This window comes from Syngnathus scovelli, chromosome 21 (genome assembly GCF_024217435.2).
Source record: "Syngnathus scovelli strain Florida chromosome 21, RoL_Ssco_1.2, whole genome shotgun sequence".
In the NCBI taxonomy this organism is placed as follows: domain Eukaryota; kingdom Metazoa; phylum Chordata; class Actinopteri; order Syngnathiformes; family Syngnathidae; genus Syngnathus; species Syngnathus scovelli.
In genome coordinates this window covers 2,147,056-2,163,023 of record NC_090867.1, presented here as the reverse complement: position 1 = coordinate 2,163,023, position 15,968 = coordinate 2,147,056, and the positions used below count along the sequence as shown (strand labels likewise).

The window sequence follows — 15,968 nt, the reverse complement described above, 5'->3', positions numbered from 1 at the left end:
ACACGTCAAACGATGACGCCATGAACCTTGTGATCTTCCTTAAAGAACATCACTTTCTCTTTTTATCTCTCGAAATATTGCTTAAACTGTTTTGCTGATATAGGCAAATCTGCACGCAACACTTTGTGCATTACTTTTTGTTTCTTTTCTTACGAGACGAAGCCCGCAATCTTTTTTTCCCCCTCACCCTCAGGGGCTAATCGTCTCACATTGTGGGTAGGGCATTCCAAATAAAAAGAGCGAGGAGTGTAAACAGATTTTTTAGTGTAGTCAGATTGTAGAAAGCAATCTGTATCTCACTCCTCGCGAGAAAACTCAATATTCTGCCTCACTTGTTTTTTGTTTGCTGATCTTTTTCTTTTATTCAGATATTCATTTAGCACGTTGAACCTGACAGAAATTTGGGGGCTCGTCCGGGATTCTCAAAAGACCTATCTCGGGGGTCCGGCTGACTTTTCGACGCAGGACAAGTCCTTGGCCAAGGCACATAAAAAAACCCTTTTCACGGGGCTGACTCGATTAGTCGGTTGGACACCAGAGTGGCTGACGAGAACATCCGAGGAAAAGAACCAGCAGACTGTGAGTATGAATATTGATTCTGTTAAAAGGAATGAATGTGCAGTGACAAGAGGTCACTTAAAACCTTGACAATTCTAGACCCTATCGAGTGCAATTAGAAACAGTTAAATTCCGCTGGGATGATGGAGTCCCCTGACTTATAAGTCAGTTAAATTCCATGGGAGGGCGGACTCCTCTGTTTTCTAAAGAAGTACAGGTAATTTGGAGCAGTAAAATTCCGCTGAGGTGTCGTGGGGCCTCCTAACTTAACCTTCCTAATGTGTTAGCTTTCTGCTGCCATCTGTGGTGTTAGCGGGTCATTTTTGACCCGTGTATTGAATCAGCCAAAAAAAAAAAAAAAAAAACTAAAAACAATCTTTTTCATCCAATGTTTTTCTTAACTCTTGTTTAGCTGGTTTGGCTCCCTTATCCATGAAAAGATAGGTTTTATATCTATTTCAAGAAAAGGGTAAAAATAAGTTTTTTTACACAATAGGAAGGTTAAAGAGTTTGTTAAAATCCACGGGAGGGCGGACTCCCCTGCTTGCCTGTGAGACGATAAGAGTGTGCATTGTGTGTGTGTGTGGTTTGACAGAGTGCTCATTTGAGCTCTCCTTTATATAAAACACACAGGATTGTAAACAGTGGCTTTGTGTGGAAGCAGAGGAAAGGAGACTTACCACTCATTGAATATTTTACCACTGTCCTGTGAATTAAATTGGCTTTAGGACACTGTAGGTGCCATTCGAATTGCCAACTCCGAAATTTAGAAAAATAAACCATGGGAAAATCAAATAGCAAACAAAAGTCGCTACCCCGACATGAATTAAAATGCAAAGATTGGAAATTAATGGAAGGGGTCGACACCGAAAATATAAAATATCTTGATAAATGCATATTTTGGACAGAGGTGGGGGGTTGCATTATGCGACGTGGCGGTGGCGAGGCTCTCCGCACTTCAGTTGCTCCCCCCACCCTTGTTATCAGCTGGGAAGATTGTCATGTCTATGTTGTGGGCCCGTGTGTTTGTTTCTGTGTATGTTTGTCTTTGTGTATCAGTTCGTTATAAAGGTTGGAATTGCGTTAAATTGGTGCACGAAAACGGTGTGCTAGACAATGGTTTATCAGATTTGCATTGTTAAATGTAAAAATTAGAAATTATAGAATAATATGAGGGTTGTGGGCAGAAACTCGTCCGACGAGGAGAGTGCCCAACCCTCATAAAAATGTGAGAGTAAGGGACAACATACATTGTAGAACTGGATAAAATTAGGTTAATGATTAGAAATCAATGGTGTTATTATTATTCTCTTATCCCCTGCATTGCAAATGTCTTCTTGATGCAGATAGGTTAACAGGCTAGGACTTTAGTGAGGAGATAATTTATCAATTGATGGGAGTTAGTAATTGTCCAAATTCTAGTCACATGTTTTGAGGGACCACAGCAACAACATTATATTTAATTTGCAGGCCATTATTTAGTATGACATGACAGTGTCTAGCTAAGTAGACTGTTCTATCAAAAAATGTGAGAGTGAAGGAGGAGGTTTGATTTGTAATCTGACATTTGGGTCCCATTTTGAAGAGCATAGATTGTTTTTGTTTGTTTATTTTTAAAGATATATTTAACAGTTTATCTCGGTGCAGTAAGGATATAGCAATTTTGCAAGACTTAAAATTAAAAATTAAAAAGCAAAATTACATTCTCATTTTCCCAGATGAGAGGAAAATTGAAAGATAAGGAAGACGAAGAAAAGATAAAAAAGAACTTGCTGTTGCACAGACAGGAAGATGATGACACAGTGTCAGCGCGAGCTAGCTTAAGAACCGCGGCTGAGAATGTGATGAATGAAGATGAGAAAAATGATCAAATTACAAAGACAGATGTTGTGGCATGGCAAAGCGAACCATCCTTTCCGTCTTTGTACCCCAAATTAAACAACTCAATGCTTCCTATAATTTGAGAGGTGATGAAGTACAACAGGTTTTCATGGTATCCTTAACCAAACATTGGGCAAGCGTTAAAGGCACCTGGAGTCCTTTTGATCTCCAGGGCCGTCCATTGGTATATAACGGAGTGCCATTACAAATACAAATTGACCAACTATTGGGCAGGATAAAAATAAAATTCCAACGTAGAGCAAATTACATAGACATTGGCCGAACTAAACAGGGGGGGGGGGGTATGGTGAAACAAGTTGAAGCTATTTATACGACGTACGGTTTTGCAGCTTTTTCACAAGGCAATTTAAGACCTCAGAGAGGAAAGTTCCCGACTCCATTGTATCCGTTTCAGACAATACATATGGTTTATATCCAATTGCATAAATGTGAAGGGAAAGAATATTGTTTTTTTCTGCATTTATTTGTTTTCTGCATTTATCTTATTGTAAAAAGGTGATCTCCGCAGACCCAACCTAAGTAAGGAAGGTGAGCAAAGTCTGGTAATAGTGCCTGATCCTGGTGCCAAGATCCAGGGTTGACACAAAAGCTAGCAGAAGCCAATTTCCAAGACACCAACCCGAAGCTCAGGGTGTTGACTCTGAGGAGATCCAAAACGTGAGCATTAGAGAGTCATTCGTAAAGTGCTTTAATCGGGCTGTAGCCTGCGCAAAGTCTACCATGTGCTTTTGGTTGCTTTTGCTGGGTTGTGTTATTTTTTTTTTTTTTTCCGGGGGTTATTTTATTTGTATGGATAGAGTACCATGAGCCTCGAACATTCTTCTCTCAGGCAACTACCAACGCTGATTCTAATCAATATGGCTCATGGGGAAAAAATGCTAGACATAAGCGCAACACAAAATCCCGTTTTGATCATGTTGTTTGTACACCAGAAAACGTCCGCGTTCCAACTTGCGTGCCATGGCTTTTGTCTTGGACTTACAATAACTCATTAATGTTTACTGTGGCTCCTAATACATTTTCTTCTATTATTTTACCTATGAAAAGTTTGAAAGATTTCGAAATGGTCACCCCACTACTGGGGATAAATGGCTCGGATATTGGTGGTATTTAACTAGTCACCCGGTTAGCACCGACTGGGGCACCCTTGTCACCACACAAACGCAAGATTTTTGGCTCTCTGGTTCCAGTGAAGATGCTGTGTTCTTTGCTAAACGAGTAACTTTGAAGAATCAGGGCACAAGCCTCCTTTTGACTCTTACACTCCCTGATGGTCAAATTCGTCCTCCAAATGCCACCTTGTTTAACACTTCCTGTTGGGGTTTTCAACTGTGGGCTTGGTCCTCTGGAATTGATCCTCACTTTCCTATTGCTATTTGCATTAACAAAACAATGTCGATCGCAGACCGTCCCGTTATAAATAATTACACCCTGTCAGCAGGAGCAAAAATCACAAGTCAAAGTCAAAGTCAAAGTCAGCTTTATTGTCAATTTCTCCACATGCCAAAGACACACAAAGAAACCGAAATTTCGTTCCCCCCTATCCCACGGTGACAAGACATGGCTCACAACAGACAAACAAGTAAACAAGTATAAGAAAAGCGTGCTGAATAAATAATGAATAAATAACACAACAATAAATAAATAAATAAATAAATAAATAGGAGGAGCAGAAAAAAAAAGGAGCAAGTGCGCGTACAGCAGACATTCCCGAAAATAGCGCAACAGTGCCGCACGCTACGCAGAAGGGGGTAGCGAGTTCAGGGCCCTAACAGCCTGGAGAAAGAAGCTGTTGGCGAGTCTGGTGGTGCGGGAGCGCAGGCTCCTGTACCTCTTCCCAGAGGGCAGAAGGTCAAACAAAGAGTGAGCCGGGTGACTCACATCTCTGGCAATCGAGGTTGCCTTGCGGGCGACATGGGAGGTGTAAATGTCCTTCAGGGAGGGGAGCGAAGCACCAATAATCTTACCAGCCGTATTCACTATGCGCTGCAGGGCCTTCAAGTTCTGTTCAGTGCAGTTACCACCCCAGACAGCGATGCAACTGGTGAGGACGCTCTCAATGGTGCCACGGTAAAATGTAGACAGGACTGCCTGAGGAGCACATGCACGCCTGAGCTTCCGCAGGAAGTACAAGCGGCGCTGAGCTTTCTTTGCCAGTGACGAGGTGTTTTCGGACCAGGAGAGGTCCTCACTGATGTGTACCCCCAGGAACTTGGTGCAGCTCACCCTCTCCACCACAGCACCGTCGATGATCAGCGGCAGGTGTGTTGTGTGACCCTTCCGGAAGTCAACGATCATTTCCTTGGTCTTATTGACGTTCAGCAGGAGGTTGTTGTCCCTGCACCACGTGGTCAGAAGGTCAACTTCCGACCTGTACCGAGTCTCGTCGCCCTTCGTGATGAGACCCACCAGAGTCGTGTCGTCAGCAAACTTCACTATGCGGTTGTCGCTGTAGGTCGCAGTGCAGTCATGCGTCAGCAGGGTGAAGAGCAATGGACTGAGCACGCAGCCCTGGGGGGCTCCCGTGCTCAGCGTGATGCTGGCGGAGATTTTGTCGCCAACACGCACCACCTGAGGCCTCTGACAGAGGAAGTCCAGTATCCAGTTGCAGAGGGAGGTACTGAGGCCCAGCTCGTCGAGTTTGCAGATGAGTCGCTGCGGCACAATGGTGTTGAAGGCAGAGCTGAAGTCCACAAACAGCAACCTCACATATGAGTCCTTTCTCTCCAGGTGGGTGAGGGCCGAGTGGAGGGCAGAGCAGATGGCATCCTCAGAGGACCGCTTGGCACGGTACACAAACTGGAAAGGGTCAATGGTGGGGGGGAGAACGGACTTGATGTGCTCCATGACCAGCCGCTCAAAGCACTTCATGATGATGGGCGTCAGTGCCACAGGGCGGTAGTCATTGAAGCAGGACGGTGCAGGTTTCTTTGGCACAGGAACGATGGTGGCAGCCTTGAAACACGAGGGGACGATGGCCTGCTGCAGGGAAACGTTAAAGATGTCCGTGAAGACACCCGACAGCTCCCCAGCACAGGCCTTCAGCGCTCGACCCGGGATGTTGTCAGGGTCCGCCGCCTTACGGGTGTCAATAGCGGCAAGCGCCCTCCTCACACCGTCGGCAGAGAGGCGCAGGGGCTGCTCGTGTGGGGGGGGAGTGGACTTCAGTGGGCAAGTGCTGTTCTGGGCGTCGAAGCGAGCAAAGAAGCGGTTCAGATCGTTCAGCAGACGGACGTCGCCCTCACAGCTCCTCGGCGCGGGCTTGTAGTCCGTGATGGTCTGAATGCCCCGCCAAAGGCTACGTGCGTCCTTGCTGTCCTTGAAGTGGGTGGAAACCTTGCACGAGAACGCCTTCTTCGCTTCTTTGATGCCTCGGGACAGGTCGGCCCTCGCTGTCCTCAAGCCAGCCTCATCCCCCGCTCTGAAAGCCTTGTCCCTGGCCCTCAACAGTCTGAGGACAGCCCCCGTCAGCCACGGCTTCCAGTTCGCGCGAGTGACGACGGATTTTGAGCAAGTCACATCATCGATGCACTTTGTGATGTAAGTATGCTCCTCACTGATGTAGACAGCTATTTTGTAGCCTCCACAGGAATAAGTGGTCAAACCAACAACTAGCTTCTTATGGCTGAGCAAGCCGCAAAGATGGCTAACACCAGTTGCATTGCATGTGTGGGTCCAAGACCTCTTTTGAAAATCATACCTGCAAATATAGTTCCTAAGTGTGCTGTTGTTTAAATGTTAAACTCATCCATTTCACCCACTCATGATTGTTTTAAATGGGATAAGGTTTACCCTGTTGCCTCTATGACAAAATATAAACCCCTTTTTTCGTCCGATGTAGCTAAGGGTAATTTTACATGCATTAGATTACCTGGTACCGGTGAGAAGCTCGGCGCCCTACCTACTCCATGGTGTGGGTCCATGACCAATGTGACTGCCCTTTTTTGCCCATTGCTCGCAGTGATATTTGGTTTTGGTGTAATAGTAACAAACTTTATGATAGGCTGCCTTTAAACAGCTCTGGAATTTGCGCTTTGGTAACCCTATTGTTTCCTGTTCATTTGATACCAATGTCCTCTTTTGCTAAGTCCGTAGTGCCCGTGTTCTGGCCGAGAACGAAGCGAAACGCCGAATGGCAGGGCGCAGCTAATCCAACTTACAAAGACGCCGTTGGTGTTCCTAGAGGAGTACCGGATGAATATAAGCTGGTGAATCAGATAGCAGCTGGTTTTGAATCCGCCCTGTGTTGGTGGTGTACTCTTAACCAAAAATTTGACAGGATTAACTACATCCATTACAACGTGCAGAGGCTTGGAAACTGGACCGAGGCGGGTTTCAAGGCGGTCCACTCCCAACTGGCCGCTACTTCCCTCATGGCTTTCCAGAATCGAATGGCCCTTGACATGCTACTCTCTAAAGAGGGCGGTGTCTGCGCCATGTTTGGTGAGCAATGTTGCACATTTATTCCAAATAATACTGCAGCCGACGGAAGATGAAGGAACACAGTGGGGTGAACACGGAGGTTTGGACCGACTGGTTGAACGTGTTCGGAAAGTACCGCACCCTGGTTTCCTCGGTCCTGGTCTCCATTGCCGTTTTCTCTGCCATTTTGACCCTGTGTGGATGTTGTTGCATTCCTTGTCTCCGATCCTTAATTAACAGGCTAATTACAACTGCTATCTCTCCACCAGCTGAGACTTTTCCGTTGCTCCAAAGGGATGACCTTTCGATCGACGGGAGTTCTTTCTCTAGTGACGACTCTGTCAGCGAATCTATTGTGGTAAACCTGTCCGATTTGTTTCCTGACTCTGGCTTTGACGATTAAGACTCAATTTCCTCCCAAGTGTAAGTTAGTTCTTGCGAAATGTGATCCCTTGGCTGAAAATCTTTTGAAGTGGCCATATGGGTGATAAGTTAGTCCCCGAGATCTTATGATAAACAGCGGGGAATTGTTAGAAAAATTGTATATATATGTTATCATGCGTTCTCTAATGAGTACGTATTCATAATGTTACTGCTCAGTCTGGTTGCTGCTTTGCCTTGCTTATTCTTATTTTGTGCAACAGAACAGAAGGATTACGGCTGGGTCAGGGGCGAGATGACGGTTGTGTCAAACAAAATACTGCTGACATCTCAGCGTCCACCAGAACAGATCGTGAAAACAACACGTCAAACGATGCGCCATGAACCTTCTGATCTTCCTTAAAGAACATCACTTTCTCTTTTTATCTCTCGGAATATTGCTTAAACTGTTTTGCTGATATAGTCATATCTGCACGCAACACTTTGTGCATTACTTTTTGTTTCTTTTCTTACGAGACGAAGCCCGCAATCTTTTTTTCCCCCTCACCCTCAGTGGCTAATCGTCTCACACTGTGGGTAGGGCATTCCAAATAAAAAGAGCGAGGAGTGTAAACAGATTTTGAGTGTAGTCAGATTGTAGAAAGCAATCTGTATCTCACTCCTCGCGAGAAAACTCAATATTCTGCCTCACTTGTGTTTGTCTGCTGATCCTTTTCTTTTATACAGATATTCAGTTAGCACTTTGAACCTGACACTAACATAGTAAACTTCATCAGGGCACGGGCATTGAATCACAGACAGTTTGTCGCACTTTTGGAGGACCATGAGTCTGAGCATAGTGACATCAGCTACCACACACCTGTCAGATGGCTCAGCCTGGGCAAAGTGCTAAAAAAAGTTTGGGACCTGAAAACAGAGATTTGAGAGTTTTGTGAGATGCCTAATTTTGATGCACTCGTTAAAGCCCAGCAGAGACTAGATTTCTTTCACTGAACAAGAGAAAATAATTTAAAAATGTAAAAAGTTTTAAATGGTTGAGTTGTGCATGATTTTAATTGTATTGTGGTTATTTTTATTTGCATGTTTAGCGTGTTTTTATGATGCCGTTTTAGTGATTAATTTACTTTCCCATTGTTTTGTGAAATTCGCTTGAATAAATTACATTTTTTGAAAGGCAACCTCATGTTTTCATTGCTTAATTATAACGTATACTCTTACCAGCTTGTCAAAACAATGCTATTTACTGCTTTTTACAAAGAAGTACAGTAAATATTATGCAGAATTGAGATCAGCCTTTTGGCCGGCCCTCCACAATATTTTCTGTTTCTTATGTGGCCCCATGGAAAAAATAATTGCCCACCCCTGTGTTAGAGGGAGTGGAAAACCCCCCGCCCCCACATACAATGGTATACCCTAGCGGCATTGCTGTGTTATGTTACGTCATGTAAAGCTGCGAGCGACGTGGGAGCGATGGATGACCGATGGAGAGCATAGTTTCACTAAGAGTGGAAGGCAGCGCTGGGCGAGTTCCGCCACAATTTGCGAATGGATTGTGGATGCTTGGGCTAACATGTCTGCTGGCACTGTTGTGCGAGCTTTTCGTAAAAGCCGGCATCATAGTCGAGGAGCCACACGGCATGGAAAGTGACAGTGAAGAAAGTGAACCTGGCATGTTAGTTGGAGATTTAGCGCTGTTGTTCAATTCGGAAACAGAGGATGAGGACTTCGATGGGTTTAATTGATGACCATTACCGGTAATAAAAATGTGAATACCAAACTCAGTTTTGCTCCCGCTTCATTTTTAAATACGCACACTTTTATGCTTATGTGTGTGTGTGTGTGTGTGTGTGTGTGTGTGTGTTGTTGTTGTTGTTGCCATGAGAACGTTTACGGGGGAAGTGTGGGCGTGGATTTGCAGTCTGTGTGTGTGTGCTGTCGTCACAGCCGATGTGAAAAAACAATTGAAGCCATGAACCCCGAGCTTGCTGTCATTCCGGGAGGCACGACAAAGGAACTCCAACCGCTGGACATCGGTGTGAACCGGCCGTTCAAAGTAAACATGTAAAACAAGTAAAGCTAACATGTCTGCCGTGTGTGTGTGTGTGTGTGGGGGTGTATGTGGGTGTTGTTGTAAGGCGGACGTAGTTGAGAGCGCCATGACGACGTTAAAGAGCTAAGTGTGAGCGTGGAATGTATATATAAAACTCACACCCTATGAGCCGTTGCGCCCTATGTGTGTGTTAAACACAGTCATGGCACACAACTGAGACAGCGTCTTTTATTACTGTTTTATTACTGTGCGCCTTGAACGTGAAAATACGGTATGTACATAAATTGTAAATATGGGTATTAGCTTTTGATAATTTTAGCCTACAGGAAAGGCCATGATAGGACGCCACTGACCGCTCACACTTAATATCTACCCTAACAATAGATTGGCCAGCCCAATCTGCGGTTGACATATTAAAAAAAATACATTGGCCACTATTTTGAAACTTATCACAAGAGCATCCCAAAAGCAGCGCTATTACTGTGAAATGAACTGTCCTGATCCTGTGTATGTTACTCAAGAACAAAACAGACAAACGGGATGAATTCACTTACGAAACAAGCTTGGGGATTTGGTCGACTGTCTTGTAGCGTCCTGACCACAGCAACATCTTCTTGTCCAACTCTGAGGGTTTGTAGCCCGGGATCTTGAAGCCAAGATGAGGAGCGGCTGTCAAGAGACCGCATGTCATATTTGTTAGTATGAGTGCATGTGTGTGTGCATTACTTTCTGCTGGAGCTGCAGTTGGAGGCTTTGTTTTGACTCGTTGAGATTTATTGCACATCCCTCTGAGGCTCCATGCTTCTGTGACAGGTCTCCACCTTGGACCTGTGCAGAAAAATGGAGTATAGAATAACGTTGTCTTCACATGGTATGGGAAAGATGATCATTTCCACTGGTGAAGCGGAAATTACGAGTGCACTGTGTTCAAGTGCTTTTGTCGTCGTAGTTAAGGGAAACATGGCAGACCCAGAATTTACCCTTACCTGTTATTTAGGTAAAACAGTTTTGGACCTCTTAATTCATCTGCTCCTCCAGGAAGAAGACAAAATTGCATAGGAGCACATACCACACAGTAGTCCTTTCCTACAGAAGGGTACAATATTATCCTCGACTGACTGTGTCATGACTCGTTCCCGGTCATTTCCTTGCGTCTATGTTGTCATGGTTTCTGTCCGCGTCTCTGAGTACTCGCCCCTCCCCTCCTGTGTCTACTCACAATCTATGTACTAATCACAGTCACCTGCCTCTCGTTACCTGTTGCATATTTAAATCCTGTCTGTGTGTCACTCCCTTGTCGGATTATTTCACGTCTCTTGTCTTTCTGTCCTGTGTAGTCTTGTCTCTTTGTCTGTTTCTGTTAGTTTGCCGATTCCTGTTCGTTTGTTCCCCTTATCTTCCCTTCAAACTCCCTTTTCCCTCAATAAACCCTGGTCCAAGCTGCATTTGGTCGCCTTGCTCCATGACAGACTGCTACCATCTGTTTTTTAAAACTGAATAATAACTGTGTTTTTAAACATGGCAACAAGTATAAATTGTGATGCCATTACAAATGTTTATGCCTCAGCACCAAGGAGGCCACAAATGAACTAACTAATAGTAAAATGTTTAACAATTCAATATTTACCATTCACGACACTACTCTCTGCCATGTTGAAAGGTCGAAGTTAATCTCATCTCAGTCAAAGTCAAAGTCAAAGTCAAAGTCAGCTTTATTGTCAATTTCTCCACATGCCAAAGACACACAAAGAAACCGAAATTTCGTTCCCCCCTATCCCACGGTGACAAGACATGGCTCAGCAGCTCGTATCAAATTTTTTTTCCAGTTCTCCAATGAAAATTACGACGTGAGTGGGTGCTCATGTGCATTTTTGACGTCATGTTTTTTGCGGTATTTTTATTTACCGTATTGGCCCGAATATAAGACGACCCCGATTATAAGACGACCCCCTCTTTTTGGAGACTCAAGTTTGAAAAAAGACTTTTTGAACACCAAATTTAATTTTTATACAGAAAATAATTACATCTGAAACAAATGATTATAACAATATATTCGAGAGAAAAAGCATGTTATTTTGCCTTATTCAAATCATGCAAAAACTTTCTATCACATCTTAATATCGGAACATTTAAATATGTAAACTAAAGTGCAATCACATTTGTAAATGAATGGCTTCTGGTTTTTTAAATGTAAATGAACCAATCTACTGTGATAAAACCACAAAATTGCAATAACTGCATTAACCATCTAAGTGAAGTCTAACTGTAGTCTTGAAACAAATCTGAATAAGGAAAAACATTGCAATCAAATAATGCAAACTGCTACCGCTATTGTTGGGGAGCCTGAGGACTCGGATGGTTATGCTCTTTTCGCTCTCTGGTGTCGGTCAGAACACAGGAGGGAAGACGTTGTTCAGTTTTGATTGCTTTACTGAATTATTGGCTAAATAAATAAATAAATAACCATAAATTAAATACTCTCGGCAACACACCAAACATAAGTCATCTATCGAGACAACAAAATACATTTGCTGGTGACCGTTAGTCGCCGTGCTGCTGCGTAACGGCTACTCGTACGATGCGAGGCAAACTTAAAGGAGCGCGCCGGAGCTGTCAATCAAACGGCGTGCACACGAAGCAAACCATGATCGTACAACTGGCACAACAGTTGCACAAATACTAACAATGAAATGTATATGCTCAATTTGTGTCAAAGACGCACACGATCACAGCAACCTACTCAGTCGATACCAGCAACCTTTAATTTACCGCTGCGCACAAGTGAAAATCGGTATAATGTCTAGACCCCAAATATAAGACGACCCCCACTTTTTCAGTTTTATTTCAATGCAAAAAAAACATTGTCTTCTATTTGGGCCCAAACGGTATTATGCATTTTATGGCTGGTGTAACTTGTACTCCGGAGCGACTCATAGTCCGGAAAATACAGTACTCACATACAACTGTGAGTTTAGTCAACATTTTATCCCCAAAAAATATTGCAAGGATGGCTACTTAATATCTTAAAATGTTTCTCTATCATTAACTTCTCTAGCATCAATGATGATGATGATGGAGTCTCCCGTCGATCTGACGGATGAGTAGACTAGCAGTTATTTCCTTTTAGCGTGACTCCTCATGTGGGAGCGTAGCCCTATCCCTGGGACACACAGTGTTCCACAGATACTGCAGGGGATTTTGTCCAGTGTTGACGAGAGAGAACCACGTTTCCTGTGGTCTCTCTTTTCTTGGATGGCTTCTGTCCTTGCCTGTTCAAAGCTCTCGAGTCCTTGGGTGACCTGGTGTCGCCACCTTTCCGGCAGCTGTGTCCTCCCAGTTTGCTGCATCGATGTTGCAGTTCTTGAGGTTGGCCTTCAGGGTGTCCCTCAATCGGAGACAGGGTCTTCCAAGGCCACGCTGTCCCTCCTTCAGCTGACCATACAGCAGCATCTTTGGTATGCGGCTATCAGACATACGGACGACATCACCTACCCACCGGAGCTGAGCCTTGATGGTCAGGCTTTCAATGCTGGGGAGACTGCACTTCAAAGTCAAAGTCTCCTTTATTGTCAATTCCTCCGCATGTCAAGACACACAAAGAGATCAAAATTACGTTTCTCACTATCCCAGGGTAACAAGACAGAGTTCACAACGCACATACAAGTAAACGACACAGGAAAAATAAAACAAGATGAACAATAAGAGTGATAGCACGCTAGCCGCTCCCGATGCACAGCAGGGTCCGGAAAGATGACAGTCAACCAGGCCACTGTGAACACGAGCACACAGCAGGCAAGCACTGTCCGGTTCGTGGATCCTATCAGGCGAACGCAGCCCATCTTGTCGTCCCGCGAAGGAACGCACACCAGGAGAATGGCCGGGCGAGCTGGGTTGGCCGCAAGCCTGGCCCGACGTCTCCGCGCTGGCCCCTCTTCCGTTGCCTCGCAGACCCGCTGCCGACGCATCCCAACAATGCTCCAGGACGGAGCAGTCGGAGCTCACGACTCAGTCCAACGGGGGGAGGAAGAGCAGGCCAGTCCGGCGTCGCTCCATGACGAAGCAGTCCGAGCGCCCTTAATCTCTCCACACCAAATTCCAGAACGCCATAAAACCCACTTCCGCCGATGTTGAGCAGAACATGCCCGCCGCACTAGTAGCACGACGTATCACACGAGACGAACATACACAAAACTGCCGGACAAACACTCAGTAAACACAAAACACTGAACGGGACAGAGAGTGGCCGCTGCGTGTGCACGCGCCACCATCTTGAACTGGAAAACACTTCTGCAGGACCTCCAGGTTTGACACTTTGTCCTGCCACTTGATCTTGCATATTGAACGCGGGCACCTCTGGTGGAGCCGTTCCAACAGCTGGGTGTGGCGACGGTAGATGGTCCAAGTTTCACAGCCGTAGAGCAGAGCACTCAACACTACTGCTCTGTAGACGGCAATTTTTGTGTGAAGCTTTATACCATGGTTTTGCCACAGCCTCTTTCTCAGGCTTCCAAAAGATGAGCTAGCTTTGGAGATGCGCAGTGAGATCTCGCTGTCCAGAGATCTGTTGCTGGAGATTGTGCTGCCTACGTAGCAGAAGTTCTCCACGGTCTTGAGGTCAGGTGCCTTGGGCAGGATACCTGTAAGTCTTACCAGCACAAAGACTGTTTTAGGCATCAAACAGCCGTGCCGTCCCCTTGCCACCCTCTCGCCTTTAGAGGGTCATTGCCCAGCAGGTGCAGGTACTGCCACATGCAGGGCTGCCCAAGAAGGTGCAGCTTTCTTGTTTGGAGCGTGCATCTCCTAGCCTGTTCCTGAAGAGAAATGACCTACCAGGCAGCAGGTGGTTTGTAATCAGAGTTGCCCTCTCCTATCCGATGTGTTGGGTAGACTAGGTACCATTGGACTTACCATACAGGCATGCAGGAGGCCCAGGTCTGACAGTAGGGACATTTTCCTTAGCCAAAGGGCCCTTGCTGAGGTAGGTTTCTACCGCTCTACAGCCTGTGGTTGCAGTTTAATGTCTGGTCCAGGACATCTAGCATCAATAAATCTGGCGAATGTCCACTTCCTGACGAACAAGATGGACGAACTGCTGCTTCTCATTTCAAGGAACATGGACGTCAGCAGATCCACCGCCCTGCGCTTTATCGAAACGTGGCTCAACGGACGCACCCCCCACCACGCCATAGAGCTAACTGGGTTTCGGCCACTACGCGCCGATCGAAACACGGAACTCACGGGAAAATCAAAGGGAAGTGGTCTATGTTTCTATATTAATGAAGGCTGGTGTACTGGTGTCAGAGTGTTGAAAGAGTCTTGCAGCCCTCTCCTAGAAACACTTTCCATAAACTGCCGGCCGTTTTATTGACCACGTGAGTTCTCCTCGATCGTAATGGCAGCTGTTTACATTCCACCACACGCACGTGCGATCGAAGCCACGCAGCTGCTGGCTGACCAGGCAACAGACATGGAGAGAAAACTACCAAATTCACTGATCATTGTTTTGGATGATTTTAACAGAGATAACCTCACACGCAAACTCCCCAAATACAGACAGCACATAACGTGTCCCACCAGAGGGACAAAGACACTGGACCGCTGCTACTCCGTAATAAAGGACACATACCGCTCTGTGCCCTGTGCAGCTTAAGGACTCTCGGACCACTGTCTAGTTCATCTGATCCCGGCCTACAGGCAGAAACTAAAAACTTCTAAACCTGTGGTGAGGACTGTGAGGAAATGGACCATGGAGTCAAAGCAGGACCTCCAAGCCTGCTTTGACTGCACCGATTGGTGTGTTTTAGAAGCTACAACTTCAGATCTGCATGAACTCACCGATAGTGTGACATCATACATCAGCTTTTGTGAGGACTTGTGTATGCAGACTAACACCTTCTGCACATACAACAACAACAAACCGTGGTTTACACCAAACCTCAGAATGCTGCGCAAAGCCAAGGAGGAGGCCCACGCGAGTGGGGACCGCGACCTGTTCAGGCAGACCAGAAACACACTGAACCAAGAGATCAGGATAGCTGTTGGAATAATTTTAAGTGAAGCTTTGGCCTGCCAGACCTGGAGGCCTCGCCTTTACGAGTTTATCTTTTCCTTTTATCTAGGTTCTTCCTTTTATGTGATAGGGATGTCTTTTGATCCCTGTCAGCCATTTGTATCCTTCCTGTCCTTATGTTGTCTGTGTGTTTTGGTTCCCGTAAGAGGCCTTCACTAACAATGAGCAGAGCTTATTTGCATAGGTGACATGTTCTTTGTTTGATTCACAGGAACTTCATTCCTTTTATTTAGCGGTAGGTTTGGTTCATAGCTTGTAGTTTATCAGACCTGTTTTTCTTTGTTAAGGGTTACATACAGTTAGAAGTAGTTGCATAAAAGTTATCCCATATTTACTCAATGTTTGTTTAAGGAACTGCATACCGGTTACCTCACGTTTGCTTAATGTGTGTTGAAATGTTTAGGACAAGTAACTTATTATTATTATGTGTTAATTACCAAGTAGATAAAGTTAGCAAAGGTCTAGTTGCATTTGTTCCACAGCAAAGCGGCAATCAACGTGCTTCAGGGTATTTGACCACAGTCGAGAACGAGTCAGCCAACTGTGAGGGAAGACAGCTGGGGACGGCCTCTGCGGGGGGTCAAG

General features: G+C 45.3%; 1 protein-coding gene across 2 annotated transcripts in view; it reads right to left on the bottom strand.

Moving 5' to 3' along the window:
* fam162a (family with sequence similarity 162 member A) overlaps positions 1-15,968 on the bottom strand; it is a 92,242-nt gene that overhangs the window by 72,891 nt on the left and 3,383 nt on the right. For both annotated transcript variants that reach the window (XM_049758484.2, XM_068649404.1), the window contains exons 2-3: positions 10,040-10,141; positions 9,868-9,982 (exon numbers count right to left, since the gene is read on the bottom strand). In XM_049758484.2, the coding sequence (XP_049614441.1) occupies positions 9,868-9,982; positions 10,040-10,141 (217 nt within the window). The remainder of the gene's footprint in view (positions 1-9,867; positions 9,983-10,039; positions 10,142-15,968) is intronic.